Below are 17,662 nucleotides of genomic sequence, written 5' to 3' on the forward strand. Positions count from 1 at the left end.
AGATACAGGTTTAAACACATTGCTGCCATGCTGAGTTTTGTCCATAGCTATTTATTTAAATGATACGGCCTAAAAAGCCTAAAAAGTGTTACAGATTCTTCAACAGAATCACATTGCTCTGGATCCCTATAAGGATTCCATTAATCAGCTAATATATATATATGAACATAATTGTGATTAACCAAACAGAGGTTTTTATTATATTAACAAAACGTTTCAGCTTCCGCCTTCATCAGCTGCCAACATACAAATGCTGTTGCCAAGGTGGCAGTTATAGAGCTTTGAGGATGGAATGCTCAGAGGGACTTCATTTGCAGAATCTAAGTAGTGGTGGTACTGTCCTCCAGGTTCAGGCCATGTGGTGCCAATGTGTCCAGGGAGTAAATCCAAAAGTTCTCCCTTTTAGTCAGTTGCAAACCATTTTAACATCGAGGGTCACAGCCTGTTTGACTTTTCCATTACAGCGATAGAGATGCCAGCAGATCCAGCAGCATATCAGGGAGAAGGTTTTTTTTAAAAAAAAATTGATAGTTTTTATCACCGGTTTGACATTTCTGTGTATCTGTAGGATTTCACTGTCATTTTTAGTTATATTAGGAAGGATAGGCTCGTGCTGTAAGAATTGCTGTAAACCCTCCACTAATGTTGTGCTTTAATTGATTTAAGGTTTAGGTGATTATTAGCAGAAACAGATCTAAATGAGTGGAGCTGAAACTGAAAGCCACAATTTTTACTTTTTGAAACAATTTTCAATCTAGACTGTAACTAAGGCCACTGAACCTAATGAGATTTACTGCCAGAAGTCTATTATAAGGGTAAAGGCTTGTCCCTGTTTTGATAGTTTGAGTTTGGGCAGTTTATTTCTTGAGTTTATTTCTGAAACTATTAACCAAATGAACACTGCAAAGGAATTTGTCATCACTTGCATGAGATTATTCATCCTAGTCTCTGAATTCTGTCTAGATGATTCCGTGAGCATGCCCAGTGTGGTAAGTGAACAAGAAGCCTACCTTATGGGTGCCATTGGGAGGAGGCGATTCTCCAGCCATCTCTCCAGCATGTCTGCACCTCAGGCTGAGGTGGGCATGTTACCCAGCCAAAGGTAACAAAATGGGCTAATTCACATTTCCTGTCATTTCTTACAAGAACAGAAATTACAAAGGTATAATATAGTATATAATTCATAGATATTTGGGTGAAGAAGGGCTGTCACAAGGTCAAATGAAATAAGGAATTAGGCAGTGCAAACTTGGCTTTACATGAATAATCTTACTGATGTGTATGTGCACGCAGTAGTAATTACTGAAGTAATTCTACATATTATAAACTTGCCTTCCTTCATGTTTTCTTTGATACTTTTTACTAGTGAGGAAGAGGCAATTTGAACAAAGATCATTGTTCTTGTTAAAATCCCTTTCCGTGGCATAATCTAAGATACAAATACATTCTGCTGAATCACAGCCTTGACTGAAGATATTGGTAAATGCAACATTATTAAAATAAACAGAACACTAGCTTGGAGAGGAGATCTGTGAATAAGTTGACCTACTTCTATAGTTCCATAACTAAGTGGTCCACATTTTGAACTAGTTGTTCTTTTACTGCATTTGTACAGAACTTTAGACACTGGTGTTAGGCATATTGAGCTCATATGGATGACTTGGAAATGTGAACTGAGATTTACCCCTGAGACCTTCACAGATCTGGTCAGTAAGAATGAGCACAATCTGTCCCATAGCAGCTGACAATAGGAAAACCTAATTGTGCTCATGGTACATAGGGTGTGTGTGTGTGTGTGTGTGTGTGTGTGTGTGTGTGTGTGTGTGTGTGAGAGAGAGAGAGAGAGAGAGAGAGAGAGAGAGAGAGAGAGAGAGAGAGAGAGAGAGATTTAAATCACTTGGCAAGCATTGCAAGATATATTGACATGGATCCCCAGTATTCTTCCTCCCCAGCCAATCTTCTGTTCTTACAGTGAATTTAGAGAACCAGTTGACAATATAGTCATACAGTGAAAAGTTCACATAATGATTAGGCGGACTTTTCTTAACTGCTTATGCATAATGAAAAAGCAGGACAGAAAGAGACAAAATGAAATGAAAACTTTTTGCAACCAGGCTGGCATCCTATATGTACCAGTTTGTGTTCACTCTTGGGGCCAGTGGATCTACATGTTGACAGCATGGATTCCTGGGGGTGGTATTAAATGCTAGTCCTATTCAGAGTAGAACCACTGAAGTTAATAAACATTACCAATTTAGGTTCAGTCATTTCAATAGGTCTACTCTGAGTAGGATTCAGTTGACTACAACCCTGTATGTTTTCCCTCATGAGGCAAATAGCTTTGTGATGGAGATGATTTGAACTGAGAAAATAGCACAGGATGGTTAGAAAAACCTTCCCCCAAGTGCCATGGACCTGATCAAGTTTATGCTCTTCCCCTGGTGGCTGCTATTACATTTTTTTTAAAAAGCTCAGGATATCCTGATCACAGTTTTCCTGTGTTTCATCTGGTTTGGCCATCAGAAAATCTTAGATGACTGATGCTTATAACCATGAAAGAGAGAGAGCAGCTTTCTCCCATAAGAACTTGCCTAATCAACTTTTAAGTGATTTGTAAATACTTTTACTAATGTTTTGGTATAAATAGTACTTGTATGCTATGAAAAATATATTTAATAAAACTGCAAGCTTTAATTAGTTTAATAAAAAGATTTGATTAATTGATGAGAGAGTTAAGGCATGCTAATTCTTTTTTAAGACAATTTTGGTTGTGATGCATTACTGTGATACAAAATGAAAAGGAGAGCCCCCCTCCCGCCTTGGGGTGGGTGCAGAGCACTTCCTCTGGTAAAGAGATAATGCAGTCCCTGGCATGAGACACTCGGGCAAGGTGGCAGGTGGGACCTAAGGTTTCATGAAAGAAAGGATCTTGCAGTAATGAAGTCTTGTTTAGAGAAATGGATGGGATGTAACAGGCTCCCAAGAAAGCTCTCACCAATCCACATTTATATTTGTACAGGTGACTCCCTCATCATCACACCCTGAGCTGAGGAAAAAGGAGCTCAGATGCATTTGTTACTAATGGTGTTTAATAATGTTTACCTATGCATGTTTTGGTGGGGAACAGGGGAGGGAAGTTGGGCTCTTCAGATTCTAGTATTACTTTGGTACCCCCATTCCACAGATCTGCCCTTATGCAACTGAGTATGAGGCTGTTTGGTCGGTTATTTGTGCTGGAATGAGTGGGCCTCATAGGTGAGTAAGTTTTAGAATGGGGAGATGGCCGAGTTCAAAAAGTCTGAGAATCACTGGCATCTGTCTGGTCATGGCTATCAAGAGGTATACTGATCATTGTGAGCTGTTCTTCATTGACATATTCAGTAAAATAATGTTGAGGAGAGAGAAGGCTACAACGCTGTATGTTTTCCCTCATGAGGCAAATAGCTTTGTGATGGAGATGATTTGAACTGAGAAAATAGCACAGGATGGTTAGAAAAACCTTCCCCCGTAAATAGAATAAACATGTGGGACAAGAGGATTTGAAGACCACTACATTCTCATTTCTTATTATTACAATATCACTTAATTGAATTCTGGAGAGTTCTTTGCGTCATAACTTCTGTCTATAGGAGGCACTTCAGACTGAATAGGAAGTCTTCTCTCAGCGTTTCAGTTCTTAGGGCTAAATTGCACATTATGCTTAATGTGTAGTCAGCAACTATGAGTGGGTTTTTAGAAAATGTAACACTAAGCATGGTGGGGTCCCAGTACTGAACTGTAGTGCATGGGAAGGTTTAATCCTTCGCTCCCCACTTGGTATCCCAGTGAAAATTGCCCCCTTCTTCTGCAGATAGCTTTTTTTTAAAAGCTCCTATTGGTTCCAGTGGGAGCTTTTTTCTGATGCCAATTGTAATAGGGGGATTTTTGGGGGACTTCAGCTGAGTAAGGAACACACACACACTCCCTATGTGTGCTATTACATTTTTAAACTCCCTGGCATAGTTGTTGTCTTACACATTACCTATAACGTCTAGTTTAACCTTAACTTCAGTGAGCCAGTTTTGAGACCAAACAATTTTACTGTCATTTTCCCCTTTTCTATCCTTCTGATACTTCTTTTCTTTGAACACAGAAACAGTTGCATGCTTTAAAAACATATTTTCTTCCCTAAATGCTTCACCTCCCTGCCCCTCCTGCAGTGAACCTAATGTCCTCGATGACTCCCAAGGCCTGGCCGCTGAGGGCAGCCTCTCTAGGTACAGTGTTTACCCTACCTGTATGTCAGTGTCTGTGCTGGGAACAATCTGCTCCCTATGTTCACTGTTTTTCCTTCCTCATCCTTGATTATCTCTCCCTCCATTCCTGTTCCTTGTTATTCATTGACTATCAGGCCCGCAAGTCAAAGGTGTAGCAACCCTAGTTCTGTTGTGAGCTCTGATTGCCAGCAACCTTTATTGGCAAAAATGTTTTTTTCTGTGCATAACAAAACTTGGCAAACCAAACTTCTATTTTATCTGTTCTGGGACTTCGCCCCTCTCTTCACAGCTTTTACTATAGGAATGTAGGAAACATTTATCATACTTCATTAAATTAATATTTTAGGTATCAGATTGGAGCTTTTTTTTTTTTTAGTAAAAGCTCTATTTCTACTTATACATAATACAGTATCATAATTGGGAGATGCTTTTGTGTTCAGTTTTGTTACTGTATCAGAAAGAGGTAGACTGTTCACATTATCAAAGCTGCCTCTGCTTGTTAGAATGATCCCAGCCCCTTTCCTAAGTAAAGTGGCCATACTGTAATGCCTCTTATTATGAACATGTGTTATCAGTCTTTATACTTTCATCCTTTCAAGAAAGTAACAGTTATTTAAATTTGTATGGTGTCAGTTATCAAAATTAGTTGATACTGAACTTTGGCATATGGCACTATTCGCTTTGAGAACAGGAGAGCTTGTACACAAACAGTAACATAGCTATGCTTTTAAAGTGTATTAATTGTAATATATAAAAGGGAGGACTGCACCTTTAACACTCAGCTCATTTTAATCATTTTTACTGTTCCGTTGATACCTCTCAACTTATCCTCAGTAGTTGGAAAGGCCCATATTATCCTCAAAGTTGTTGCTTTGTTACAGGGAAACCATAGTCATTGTGCCAACTATGCAAAGACTGCTGCTTCCATTAGTACTCTTTTCTAAAGATGAGGAAATGTTGAGAGGGATTCTTGTGAATTATTTCTTTGTTTTGTCATAGATTTTAAGAACAGGAAATTATGTCTGTCACTAGGTGTGCCATATTGATCATTTTCATGATTCATGGAGATCTTTGTGTTTGCGTCCCATACCTTGGCAGATGGATCAATCTCTGACTGGTGGTGGTATCAAAGATCTTTTGAGGAGATCTTTTGGGTTTACAGAGATTAAGAAAATTATTAACAAGTTGACTTTAGAAAATAATTTCACAGTAAATAAGGACAAATCTTTCTTCAGTGGGCATCATCCACAGAATTCATTTGTATGAAAACTATGCTACATCTAATTAGACATCTAATAGGTGACAAAGTGTAATGATGCTTAATAGTTACATAGGCCATTTAGGTGAGAAAAAGCACTTTATAATATTACTTCAGTATTGTTTACTACCAACATTATTATCCTCATAATACAGGTAAGGCCCACAGTATGCTTGCTTGTTTTTAGTGTTGATGTGAGCCATGTTGGATGTCATTTTATTTTTAAAATGGAAAGACAGAATATAAATAGTTCAATAAAAAATCTACAAAAGTTGAAATATTGAAAGAAGCAAAGAACAGCAGATAACAATAAAACTGAAGAAGAGCAGAGAAACAGTGGCTGGCTTGCCAAAGGCCACCCAGTGAACTTATGGCTGACCCAAGGATTTGAACTGGGTCCTTGTGACGCCCTTCCCTGGCTCTCCCTGTCAGGTTCCCACCTGCTTGTGGATACTGCCTTTCACTAAGCACCACTAGGGACACCACCAGTCCGGACCGTCCTTTATATGGTTTCTCACTCCGCTCTAGCACAGATCTCACTAGATCCCACTGCTAGGCAACACCACCAGTCACGTCCTGTAACCAATACTCCCAGAGACTTTGCCTGAGTCTCTCTCTAGCTGGTTACTTTTGCGACTGTGTGCTTATGCTGTTCCCAACCCCCTTGTATCTTTATATACAAAGCATACAACTCTGGGTTGCTCTGGATACCTGACTTGTTACAATTCCTCCCTTCACCGCTGCCACCATTAGATACTGCTTCTGTTCAGCCTTGGTAATTACCTTGCCCTGCCTTCTGGTCTGTATATTCCCCAGCCAAGGAATATACAAAGAAGTATTTATTTACTAATAACAGGAAATAACAAGATTACTTTAGGAATGTTTCACAAGCGTATGGTTTCATATATGGTTACTCTTTATGTTTCTGTTCATATATATCCTCTTTAAATATCAGCCAAATCCAATCCAAACTTCCCTCAGAACTCTGCCAACCAACTCAACAACCTCTCTCTAACTGACTCTCCCACCTTCCAACCGACCCCCCTTCATCACTCACAAACCTCCATTTATATCTTCAGCTAGCCAGCCACTCAGCCAATCACCATCCAGCACACTTCAGCTTCTCACCCATGTACTCCCCCTTTCTCTCTCAGTCAATTACCATACATCACTCAATAGACCCGCACTTACCATATTTACAGATGCTAACTTACAGGAACATCACAGTCCTCTAGTTTGCAGCTTGTACTGTTAACCAGTGACAGTAGATGACACTAGCTTGTCACCCTTTAATGAGAGTTACAGTTGTGTGATATATCCCAAAATGGGCCTGGAGAGAACGTGCAGGATGAGAGCGGTTGTCAGAAATTGTTTGTGTTTCTATAGTCCTATTAGCTGGGGAGAAGTATTAAATGAAAGTTGAGTGGTGATAAATATCTGGGGAATCTTGGCTCAATTAAAACACTAGTAACTAGAGCACACTAGTGTGGGAGCAGCTGTCTTATAGTCTGGTCTTCATTCTACTAGTGTCATGTAGCCTCCATGTCATGGAAAAGGGACTATGCTGCTGAGCATATGTTTCCTTCTTTACATTTCATTGTCTGTAAACCATGACAGTAAATCAGCCACAAAGATACGACTTCCAACTTTACTCCTCCCAACCTGATACTGCAGGCGGCCTAGGAATTAGAGAGGAGGGCAGAGGGAAAGAGCGAGAGGGAGGAAGGCGGTTGCAGTAGCAGCTGCCTGACTGGTGTGTCTCTTGGCTTCTGCAGATGCAGTCAGGAACTATTGGATTACATAAAGAAGCAAAGAGAACCAGAACTTGGTGGAGTCCCTCACTGGCTCCCACCCTCTTGCCAGCCCTGGACTGGGATCTCTGCTTGCCTTGCTTTGACTGCTTGGCCAAAACCAATTTGCAACCATCCATTCTGTTGAAGGCAAAAAATTATTGGTGACTGTGACCAATGGGAGGACAGACAATACTAATCCAAAAGCCAGAGTCTAAAAGACAGGGATCAAACTAGCCATGTGAATAGACTTCCCAGTGTACCAGGAAAGAAAAATGCTACTGTCCTAGAGAACAATGGTATGCCTCTGCACTATATTGTGTTACATTTTGTTCTTATGTTCTTACATTCTTATTTTGAAGTTTAAAAAATGCTAGCATGATCTAAAGTAGGAATATCAAATCCAAAGTATGAGATAAGTAGCACTGTAGTAGGTACTAGAGTAATATGTAGCCCCCACCCCCATATATGTATGTACTGCTTTCAAGTCGATTCCGACTTATGGCAACCCTCTGAATAGGGTTTTCATGAGGCTGAGAGGCAGTGACTGGCCCATGGTCACCCAGTGAACTTCATGGCTAGGTGGGGATTCGAACCCTGGTCTCCCAGGTCGTAGTCCAGCACCTTAACCACTACATCACACTGGCTTGTATACCCCCGTATAGTTTGACATAATTTTGTTTCTGGTTTGCTGAACTGGGACTAGGCAGTAATGCAATAGAGAGGCCTGCGGACACTCTTGCTCCTTGTGGCACCTAGGCCACAGTCTGGCCATCCAAGTTCTAAGGAGCTAATCATTTGCTATATACTATTAATAGAAGATCAACACCATTTACCTGCTATCATTTTTCAGCAATGTTGCTGATACAAAGAGAGAAGTAATAGAAAAGATGCAGTGGCAGACTTTTCTTGTATAGAAATAGGTGCAATTGAGATAATTACTATAGCAGAGGATAAAACATGTTTGTACACGCAGTTGCAAAGATTTTGCTCTCCATGTCTTTGATTTACTTCAGTATTTGTACAACTTCTAGCTGTACATAAACTTTATGTACAAAAAAAGTATAATCTCTAGTCACTTGTAATAAATAAAAAGAGACAATTGGCACAACATCTGTAAAAGAAAGACATTGATCACTGGAAAAAAACCCAACCAGATCATGTAAAAAGATAAAATTGGTTGCCTTTTGCTGCTAAGTTTATTTTATGTTTTTAATGAGCAGAAAAATAAAAGCTATTACAAAATTGCGAGCAGAAATAATAGTGGCAGTTTACAGTAATTCAAAATCTACTTTACAAAATAAGGTTGCTTTTCAACATTTATATTTGCATTTCATTAAAATGTTAGCAAGAAAATGCACAAAAATAGATACAGTAGATACAGTAAATGACAGTACCTTAATTAGTGCTGTGCTTTTGCTAGACCACTGCATCCACTTTTGGTGGAAGATGCTTACAATTACAGTCTGTTCAGCAGTACCAAGCCCTGACATGGCCATAGCAGCATCCCATGAGCTGTACATCTGGCATAGGCTGCACCATGGCTTCATGGTGGCTTAGGTGCCTTCAGGATGCCCTGTAAGGGTGTCCAACCCCTAGTCCAGACCCCTCCACTATCCCTCCCATATCACATTCTGCACTGTGCTTCATATAACACAATTATACCACCAGTTCATTTTGCTGTGGCATTCTGAGTCAGGTCATAATACAGCTCATAGTAGCCTCCTGTCATTGCACCGTAATAGTTATTGGATCACTTTCTAAATACCTGTTGCTGGTGCAGTGACTCCTAGGATTGGGTTGCTACACAAATGATTATAAATTCAGGGGAGGCAAGAAAGTAATAATAAGAAGTCCATTTTAACTAAATGGAGCAAAATTGAACTACAGAAATACAGAAAAGCCCCTTGGGTAGATTATGCTAACACTCTTCAAATAAAGATTGTCTTTAAGTAAATGGAAACAATGATTCTCTCATCTTGTTTGTTGCTAGGTAAGACAAAGGCAATGGTTTTAAACTACAATAAGATAAATGTAGGTAAAATACCAGAAAACATACACTCACCCTCTTAAAACCTTTATGGTTTTAAATTTTAACGTTTTAATGTATTGTTTTTTATCTTGTACGTCGCCCAGAGTGGCTGGACAACCAGCCAGATGGGCGACTAATAAATTTAATAAATAAATAAGAATAGTCCAAAATAAGCTGTTGACCTTCCTGCCTTGGATATCTTTATGTAGAAACTGAGTAAATATGTGTCAGGAACAGTTTAGTTATAAGCAGTGGTTCATTACATAGTGAGTTCAAAAACTTCAGATTTTAATTACAATTTAAGAAAATGCTACAAGTGCATTAATTAAACCTGTGCATTAATCCAGTTTTTCCCACAGCATCTGCAGTATTACTACTGTGTGTTTTTGTGGCATGTACTAATTTCAAAAATGTAGGTCTTTTTTAATTGTCTGCTGGTAGATGGTTTCAAAATCTTTACAAGTTCATTGAAGTGTTGCTTTAAAATACATGCATCTTCTGATGCAAGCTTCTCATTCATATTAATCTGTTTGTTGCTTTCTACACTAGCCCTACACAAAAGCCCTTTTGTGATTAGAGTTGTGTGAGGAGGAGAGAGCAGGCATGTTGGAGGAGTTCTGGAGTGGGGAGTCTGCAGGAAGTGTAGGCTCCCTGCGTGATTTAGAACCCTGCATGATCAGGAAACACAAAAGATGGAATGGAACCTGCTTTTCCCTCACTATTGTGAGCTCTTCAGTGCCTGAAGAGGGCTACTGGAATTTCTTAAGGTTATTTCTTCATGGTCATTTTTTTTGTTCTAGGATATGCTATATAAACAAGTACTTAGCTGGGATTTGTCTTAAAGTTTATCACTGGCAGTATCCATTTGGAGAGATCATCTGCCTTAAAGCAAGGGCAGGGGGATTTATCAAAAGAATACTGCTCCAGTATCAATAAATGATGCTATTTTATGTTCTTCCCATTTTTCCTGAATGCAGTGAATAAATGGCACTATCTGTCAATAGCATCCATTTATTCTTATTAGCTGGTAGTCCCAAAAGGAGGAGGAGGGATAGAGCACAGGTGAATATTACAATTCCCTGGAATCTTATTTGCAACCCTTACATTTCCTGAGTAAATGCAGAGCCATGACATTTATTTATTTAAAACATGTATAATAACCTGCCTATGAGACCCAGGAGACTGCATACATATAATTTGAAGTGAGCAGATTATATTTCCTAAATAAGTATGAAGCATTCATGTTACATAGAACTATCTCTTTGTAATCTGCCATTATAAATCCTACAAATAAAATTGAAAACTATTGGCTTTAACCACTTTTGAAAAGATCAGCTTAAAGCTGTGCCAATATCCCCTGTCCAGTTTTGTGGGGCAATTTTCAGAGGGTAGGTGAATGCTAAGGATCTTCAGGGTGGTGCTCAGGAATCAGTAACTATAAGGTAGTGTCATTCCCAAGGAGGTTCTTGTGGGAAGGAATGGCTACCCCAATGGGTAGCCATCTTTTTCCTGCAAGAATGTCCCTGGGAATATTATGTCATGATGTAGCATCCCCAGAGGAATTCTGTCCTAGGAACACAGCTGGACTGTTGAGGGCAACCAAGCAACTGCTTGAAGCAGCAGCAAGGCTTTGCAGGGTGGGGCGGGAGGGGGAGTTTAAAGAAGAAATAAAGAAAAACCCTCAGCTATGCCATATGTAAAAGTAACCCTCTGCTGTGAAAATTCTTACAATCCACCTCATCCCCTATTAATCCTATCTTCAGCGAGCATTCCCCTCCACAACTTGCAAAAATCATTGCGCTGAATACTTGTGCCCAGCACTAGGTGAGGCATAGAACAAAATAAGAATAACAAAGCACTTAAATACAAAGCATACTTTTTTCTTCTGGCATAAGATTAATAGCGTTATTGTTGCTAATGTTCTGATGTGCTTCCAGGATATTAAGAGTCTTTTGATAACTTATAACATATAAACATTGCTTTATTTGGCTCAATAGCCTTAGGCTGCAATAAACAAGAAACATCCAAAAGTACCCATCAAAATTGGGGAAGAGGAAAAAATGTTTTCAGTTCAGACATGCAAACAGCAGAATTTATTGTTAAGCTGAACGTTGAATAATGCATTCCAAGTAGTATGCAGCTTTATAAAAGACTAAATTAAATGTTATTGTAACGTAGAACAGCTGTTCTTCAATCCGATAATGGCTAAATATTCCTTACCACTGAAATTGTCTTCCTATTGCAGTTCTTTCAACTAGAACACTGGTAGGCATTGAACAATTATTATTGGATGGTTTAAACTTTATACTATAAAAAAATGCAAGCAGACTGAGAGAAATTGTTTTAGTTTGCAAATGAGTGCTGCAGTAGGATGTTTGTGGCTACCTAATAGTGGAAGTATGTTCTTAATTCAGAAAGTTTGCCTTCTGTTGAGTCTTCATTTTTTGAAAAACGTGGCCATGCTTTTTTGAGGACTAGTGCTTATTTTATTCTCTATCCACAAAGAAACTTGAGCCTACGTATGTGTTCAATGTGTTAACCTTTTCCATAAGTCTCGTGCCCATGACATGACTTTGTCAACTGTGTTCATCATTCACTTTTGTTCTAAACTAAAATTATAGAAATCCATGGGGTAACTTTTAAATCTAATTACAAGGAAAATGTATGTTTGCATCTGTTCCCTAACATCTGCAAAAACATTTAATGTTAAGATAATAAAATGACATCCTTATTAATGTCCTGCCTTGCTCCTTTATGACATAGAAAGGAGAAAAGTGGCCATTGTAGAATGGGATGTGTTATTGCATGGCTGAAAACTGAGAATTTAGTTTGAGAGACTGATACTTAACCGTATATCGCCTAGTCTTAAATGCCATTTCTCTTCCTATTCCAGTCCCAAACCCTTCCTTAGCCTTCAAAGATTATATATCTTTGAAGTGAGTGTATCATGAATGTTTAGCAACATTGGCAAGAAAATAACTCTCTAGTATATGTTCTTCCATAGTGGTGATAATGCTCTTAACACTTAACAGGGTAGCCAGTGTGCAGAGCGAACCTGGACATCACAATCTCCTTCTACAGCAACCGTTAGGGAGAAAAAGAGGTTTGAGGCAGGTAGGTTCACAATATTGTTGTAGTCTATTGGATGAAATAATTCTTTACATTTTGTTTAGTAGAATTTGCTTGGATATGAAAGGTAGACAGTTACCAATTGTAAACACTGGTTTTATTCAGTGTAAGACAGTAGTTCCATTTCTTGTCAGGCAGCGCTTGGCAGTTCATTGTGATGTATGCAAATTTGTTTGTGTGTATGTGGAATTGTGGAGCAATTATGTTGTTCCAGCTGGAGACTAACAGTGTACCACCTTTAGAAGTACATATTTTTGTAACTGGTCTAATCAGTGTGTATTTCCTTTTTATTATCTGCACTGAAGATCTCAGACACTTTCCTTTATGCAAAGAAATTACTTTTTAAAAAAATTCAGGAGATGATGAGGGATTATCTGGTTTGTCCTAACAATAACAAGACAATATTAGACAGTGCCTCCCTTGTTATATTTTCAAGTTAAAGCCTAGAAAGCACAATTTTGTTCACATGTCTTATTAGAGCAAATTGATGCTTCTGCTAATGAAAACAAAATAAATGTATGTATTAAAAAAACTGAGGGCTATATCAAGTGAGATATTTCAAAACCACATTACTGTGTTTCTGACTTCACTTCTTGAATGTTTTCCAGCTAAGAAGGCCTCTTCTGTCACGTCAGAAAACCCAAACTGAACCTCGCAGCCGTCATGGCGCACGACTTTCTACCACTCGAAGAAGCATACAGCCAAAATCAAAACCAACTGGTAAGGAAATGTTTATCCACGATGACCTCATTTTTTAAAGTTAATGGTGAGGAAACACTGAGCAAACAGACTTTGGGCTCATGCAACAGGACTTCACCTTCCTCACAGCCTCCTGTACACTCAAAAATCTGCTCCAGAGGGTCTCCCAACCCTCTGGGGAAGATTTTAAGCATTCTGTCAGGTGAAAGGTTGCATGCTCTCCCAAAACAGTTGATTACGTTCCCCTTCCTGTCAGCTTTCAGATGCTATCTTCCCACCGGTATCAGAAAGTGGTTCAAGAGGGAAAAGGTGGATAGACTGAGAGAGGCGTGGGACATTACAAGATAGCCAAATCTGATAGTTGCTTATTCATAATAACTGAGAACAGCTAATATGAGATTATGCCTTCATAGTCTATTGAATGAATGTGCGGGGGGGGGATGTTTTTTGGTCTCCAGTCCTAAGTAGGCAGATGTCAACCTCAGCAAAAAAGCAAATAGAACTCAGATAAAATGGGGGATCAAGGAAATATATCTGCTTTGCATAATCATTTTCAAACTACGACTTTGGATTTAAATAAAATACTATTTCCAAGTTATTTAGAACAATTAAGTTAAGGCTGAAAAAGAAATTATTGCAGAGATCAAGGTAGAATGAATCATTGTTATGTATGCTACAGAAAAGCATCTCCAGTAAACTGAAACTTTTCTGTGTTGAAATTAATCCTATTCGAAGTCACCTTTAAATTTCAATTCAGAAAACAGTGGTTGCTTTGTTCTTTGTTCTTATATATAATAAACATGTAAGAGGATTTTACATGTTTGGAGGATTTGTTGTAGTGCTGCATGAAGGCAGAGTACAGCCCCCATTGGAGGATTTGTAGTGCCTCATCAGATTCCTTGATTTGCATGAAGTGCAAAATTCATGTTTTTAATCCCAATGTATTTGTATTTGTATGTATGTCCATGACTGGTCAATGACCGTAAATAAAAATGATGATGATGATGAAGTCAGGGTGGTGTGAGGGAGCAAAAGAGAAGACAGGTTGCACAACAGCAGTGAACATGGCATGGGGGTGAGAAGGGAGCGACACTGACAGGAGAAAAGTGGTGGTTGAAAACAACGAGTGAGGTCTGAATATATTGGCAAGGGAGGAATATTTTAAAGTTTTAACAAGGAGAAATAGCAGAGATGGGTACAATACAGAAGCTAACACAACAGAGCCTTTCCCAACTCCCTTGTCCCTGGTAGCATGCCATCAAGTGCTGCTTAGTGTCCAAAGGCAGGAATCCAAAGGAATCAAGACTTTACCTGCTCCTTCTAGTCTTCAAACCAGGCCATTCGTCTCTTTTGTCCGAGGTATATCCTTTCAGCCTTACCTCTTGTCCAGCTTGGTGTGAGTCTGTTCCTTGTGTTTCTCTGTCTCTGTGTGTTTTTGTGTCTCTGTGTTGTCATTTTTTAAACAAACATTTCTGCCTGTGTCTCTGCCTGGCTTGGCTGACTTTCCTCTCCCAAGGCATGCAGCTGTGGCCTCCTCCACTCCTCCCCTTAGTTCCAGGAAGGCTCTTGTTTTTTCCTCCCCAAGCCCTGCGGACCTCACTACTGCGGCTCCAGCTGCTTGCTAAATTTCCCTATATCCTGCGGAGCTTGCTACTGCATCTCCAGCCTTCAATGCGGCTCCAGCTCCCTTGTTCTCTTCCCACCCCCATTGGGTGGCTGTCCCTGCTTTCCTGGGTATTCCTGGCTTAACCTCCTCAGTGCCCACGGTCTCTTCCTTCTTCGCTGCCACACACTCCTCAGAGTTTGTGGCTTCGGCTCCGTCCCTGCCTTCAGCTGCTGGGGGGTGCACGAATTCAGAGGCCTTCCCCGTCAGGATGCACTTTTCTTCTTTTCCTGCCCCTGTCCACCATTTTCAGTCTCCCGATTTTCTTTTTTCCTTTTCTTTTTTCCTTCTTTTTTCTTCTGGTCTTTTTTGAGTTCCTTCTGTCCCTAGTTGTCTGTGCCTTTGCTCTTGGTTCTCCTCTCTTCTCTTTCCCATCTCAGACAAAGGAAAAAAAATTAAATGAAGGAAAAACCCACCTTTTTTTCTTTGCTGCATTTTTAAGATCTAACCGGAGCCCTCTACTGTGTGCATGTTATTTCTGGTCTCTGTTAATCCACCGCACCTCTCTACCTATGCATGTGTTGATTTGATTTTACACACGCCTCCTCAGAGTGCGTGTGCACTCTTATTTCCTCGTACCACAGGTCTCTATGTTTACCATGGCTGGTTCATCTTCTACTGTCACTATGGGCATGTCTAATGAAATACAACCTAGTGATATGCAGCAGGGCACATCTCCACAGCCATTAACACCACAGCCCCCGTTTGGATACAAGTCACTTAAGTACAAAACTCTCAAGCACATTCTTTCCAAATGCACAAAGAAATTCCTTCTCTCTGCAAAGCAGAAGGCCACCAGATGTCAGTGCCCCTACTCCCTGGGGTAGCTGGTAGTGACAGGAGAGCAGCTTCAAGGTCAACAAAGGCTGGAGGCTCTTTTTCATTTGCCTGCTGAATCTTCAGACAAAGAATTTCAAGGTTTTCCAAACCAGCCTTCACTGTCTTCTGGGATAGCTACCTCCTTGCCAAAGAGTCTCCAACACTCCTGTGGTACCTCGTCGCCAAGGAGTCTCCAACATGCAACTTCCCGTTTCTTCATCTGCAACATCTTTCTGTCCTACCTTCTGGGGTGTCCTCAGCTTCACTTCTGGCAGGGTTGTCCACCGTCCTGGATCAGCCTCAGTTGTCTTCTGACCTCTTCATCCTCACTCTCCCTATGCTCCCTTGCAGGGTCTTCTCTTGAATCTGACCTTCCTGTCTCAATTCAGAGATGCTCTGCTTAGGTCACTTTCCTCTGAACTACGGAGGCCTTCCCTCATCTCTTTGTATCAGACTTGTCCTTCGCCTCAGGTCAAGGAGTGACAGGAATCCTCTCGTAACCCTTTTAATATTACCAGCAGAAGGGTTCAATGTGCTCTAGAGACTGAATCTGATCTGCTTGAGCTTTTTGTCACTCCTGAAAGTGATGAGGCTGAGTGGAGTGGGAAGTCTGAAGAAGAGGGTTCTTCTTGCCATCTATTTCAGACTTTGGACTATCTCGCCTTATTTCATGAGTCCCTGGACACCTTGGGTCTAGAAGGGTCTGCACTTGAGCCCTCTCCTCTCCTAAAGGCACCTAAGTCTTTGGTCCTTTCCTTTCTGTTTCCTGACATCCTTGACAAGATGGATGCCATTTGCTAACAAATTTTATTCAATAGATCCAGATTTCATGAATTTCCTGAAGATCCGGGCCTATTTTAAGTCTGGTCTCCAAATCTCTCCTCCCCAAAGAAGAGGACTCTCAATTTAAAGACGCATCAGAACGGAGCCTGAACTTCACTCTTTGAAAGAGCCATGATACCAGGGTGTATGCAATCAGAGCTTCTTGCACTGCTTCCTTGATTACCAGAGCCTCCATGATGTGGCTTAATGAGTTATGGGATGATCCTCAACCTGACCCAACTAGACTCCACAAGACCTTGGTCAAATTACACAAGGCTGCAGCATTCATAGCCAATGCAACATTTGATGCTACACAGTTTGCTGCCAGAGCCATGTCCACAGGTGTGGTAGCTTGCCACACACATTAGGATGCTGACATTACAGTTCACATCAGTCACTCCACGGTTCCCTTCACGGGCACCGTGCTGTTTGGGGATGAGGCCCTCAAGGCCCTGCTGGTTGATCCCAAGAACAAAAGAAAACCTGTGTTGGCCATGACTAAAAGAAATTATTGCAGAGCTGCTCACAGGTCATTGTCGTACCCCTACCACCTTTCATGCACCACAGCCTGGAGGCAGGGACTATGATTTTCATGCTTCAAGAGGCTACTGGAACAAACAGTGCTTCTTTGGCCATAACCAAAACCAGTTTGCTGGATGCCCTGGTCGCCCTTCAACCTCAGGTCCAGGGGTGTGTGTGTCAACACTTCTTCAGTGTGGCACACTTCTTCATTTTCCAAGGACTTGGAGGCAGATAACCATGGACACTTGGGTACAGGACTCTGATGCATGGTTACTTCATAAAATTTCAAGAACTTCCTCCCACAGGTTTCTTCCATCATACTCAGGGAGAGATGGGCAGTTAGGAAAGAGGCTATACATCACTTCCTTTCTAATAGGAGCGATAGAGCCAGTGCATCCTGACAACTTTTACTTTTTACTGAAAAAGATCATTTGTGGACAGCAATTTTAGGCCTCAAATTTCTCAACACCTTTGTCAGGCATTGGCATTTCAAGATGGAGTCTCTCATGTCAAGTGTGGAGTCTCTTCAGGAAGGGGACTTTCTGGCTTCTATCAGTCTAAAAGAAGCCTTCCTGCATGTGCTAATCTTGCCTGCCCATCTACAATTTCTGAGGTACTGGCTCATTTCCAGTACCAGGCCCTAGCTTTCAGTCTGTCTTCAGCTCCAGCGGT

The 17,662-nt window shown here is 40.5% G+C and overlaps 1 protein-coding gene across 1 annotated transcript in view; it reads left to right on the top strand.

Annotated features, from left to right (window-relative positions):
- UNC80 (unc-80 homolog, NALCN channel complex subunit) overlaps positions 1-17,662 on the top strand; it is a 341,822-nt gene that overhangs the window by 309,192 nt on the left and 14,968 nt on the right. The window contains exons 60-63 of the mRNA XM_061607866.1: positions 964-1,102; positions 4,200-4,256; positions 12,369-12,450; positions 13,074-13,185. Coding sequence (XP_061463850.1) covers positions 964-1,102; positions 4,200-4,256; positions 12,369-12,450; positions 13,074-13,185 — 390 coding nt within the window. The remainder of the gene's footprint in view (positions 1-963; positions 1,103-4,199; positions 4,257-12,368; positions 12,451-13,073; positions 13,186-17,662) is intronic.

This window comes from Rhineura floridana, chromosome 2 (assembly GCF_030035675.1).
Source record: "Rhineura floridana isolate rRhiFlo1 chromosome 2, rRhiFlo1.hap2, whole genome shotgun sequence".
Lineage (NCBI taxonomy): Eukaryota > Metazoa > Chordata > Lepidosauria > Squamata > Rhineuridae > Rhineura > Rhineura floridana.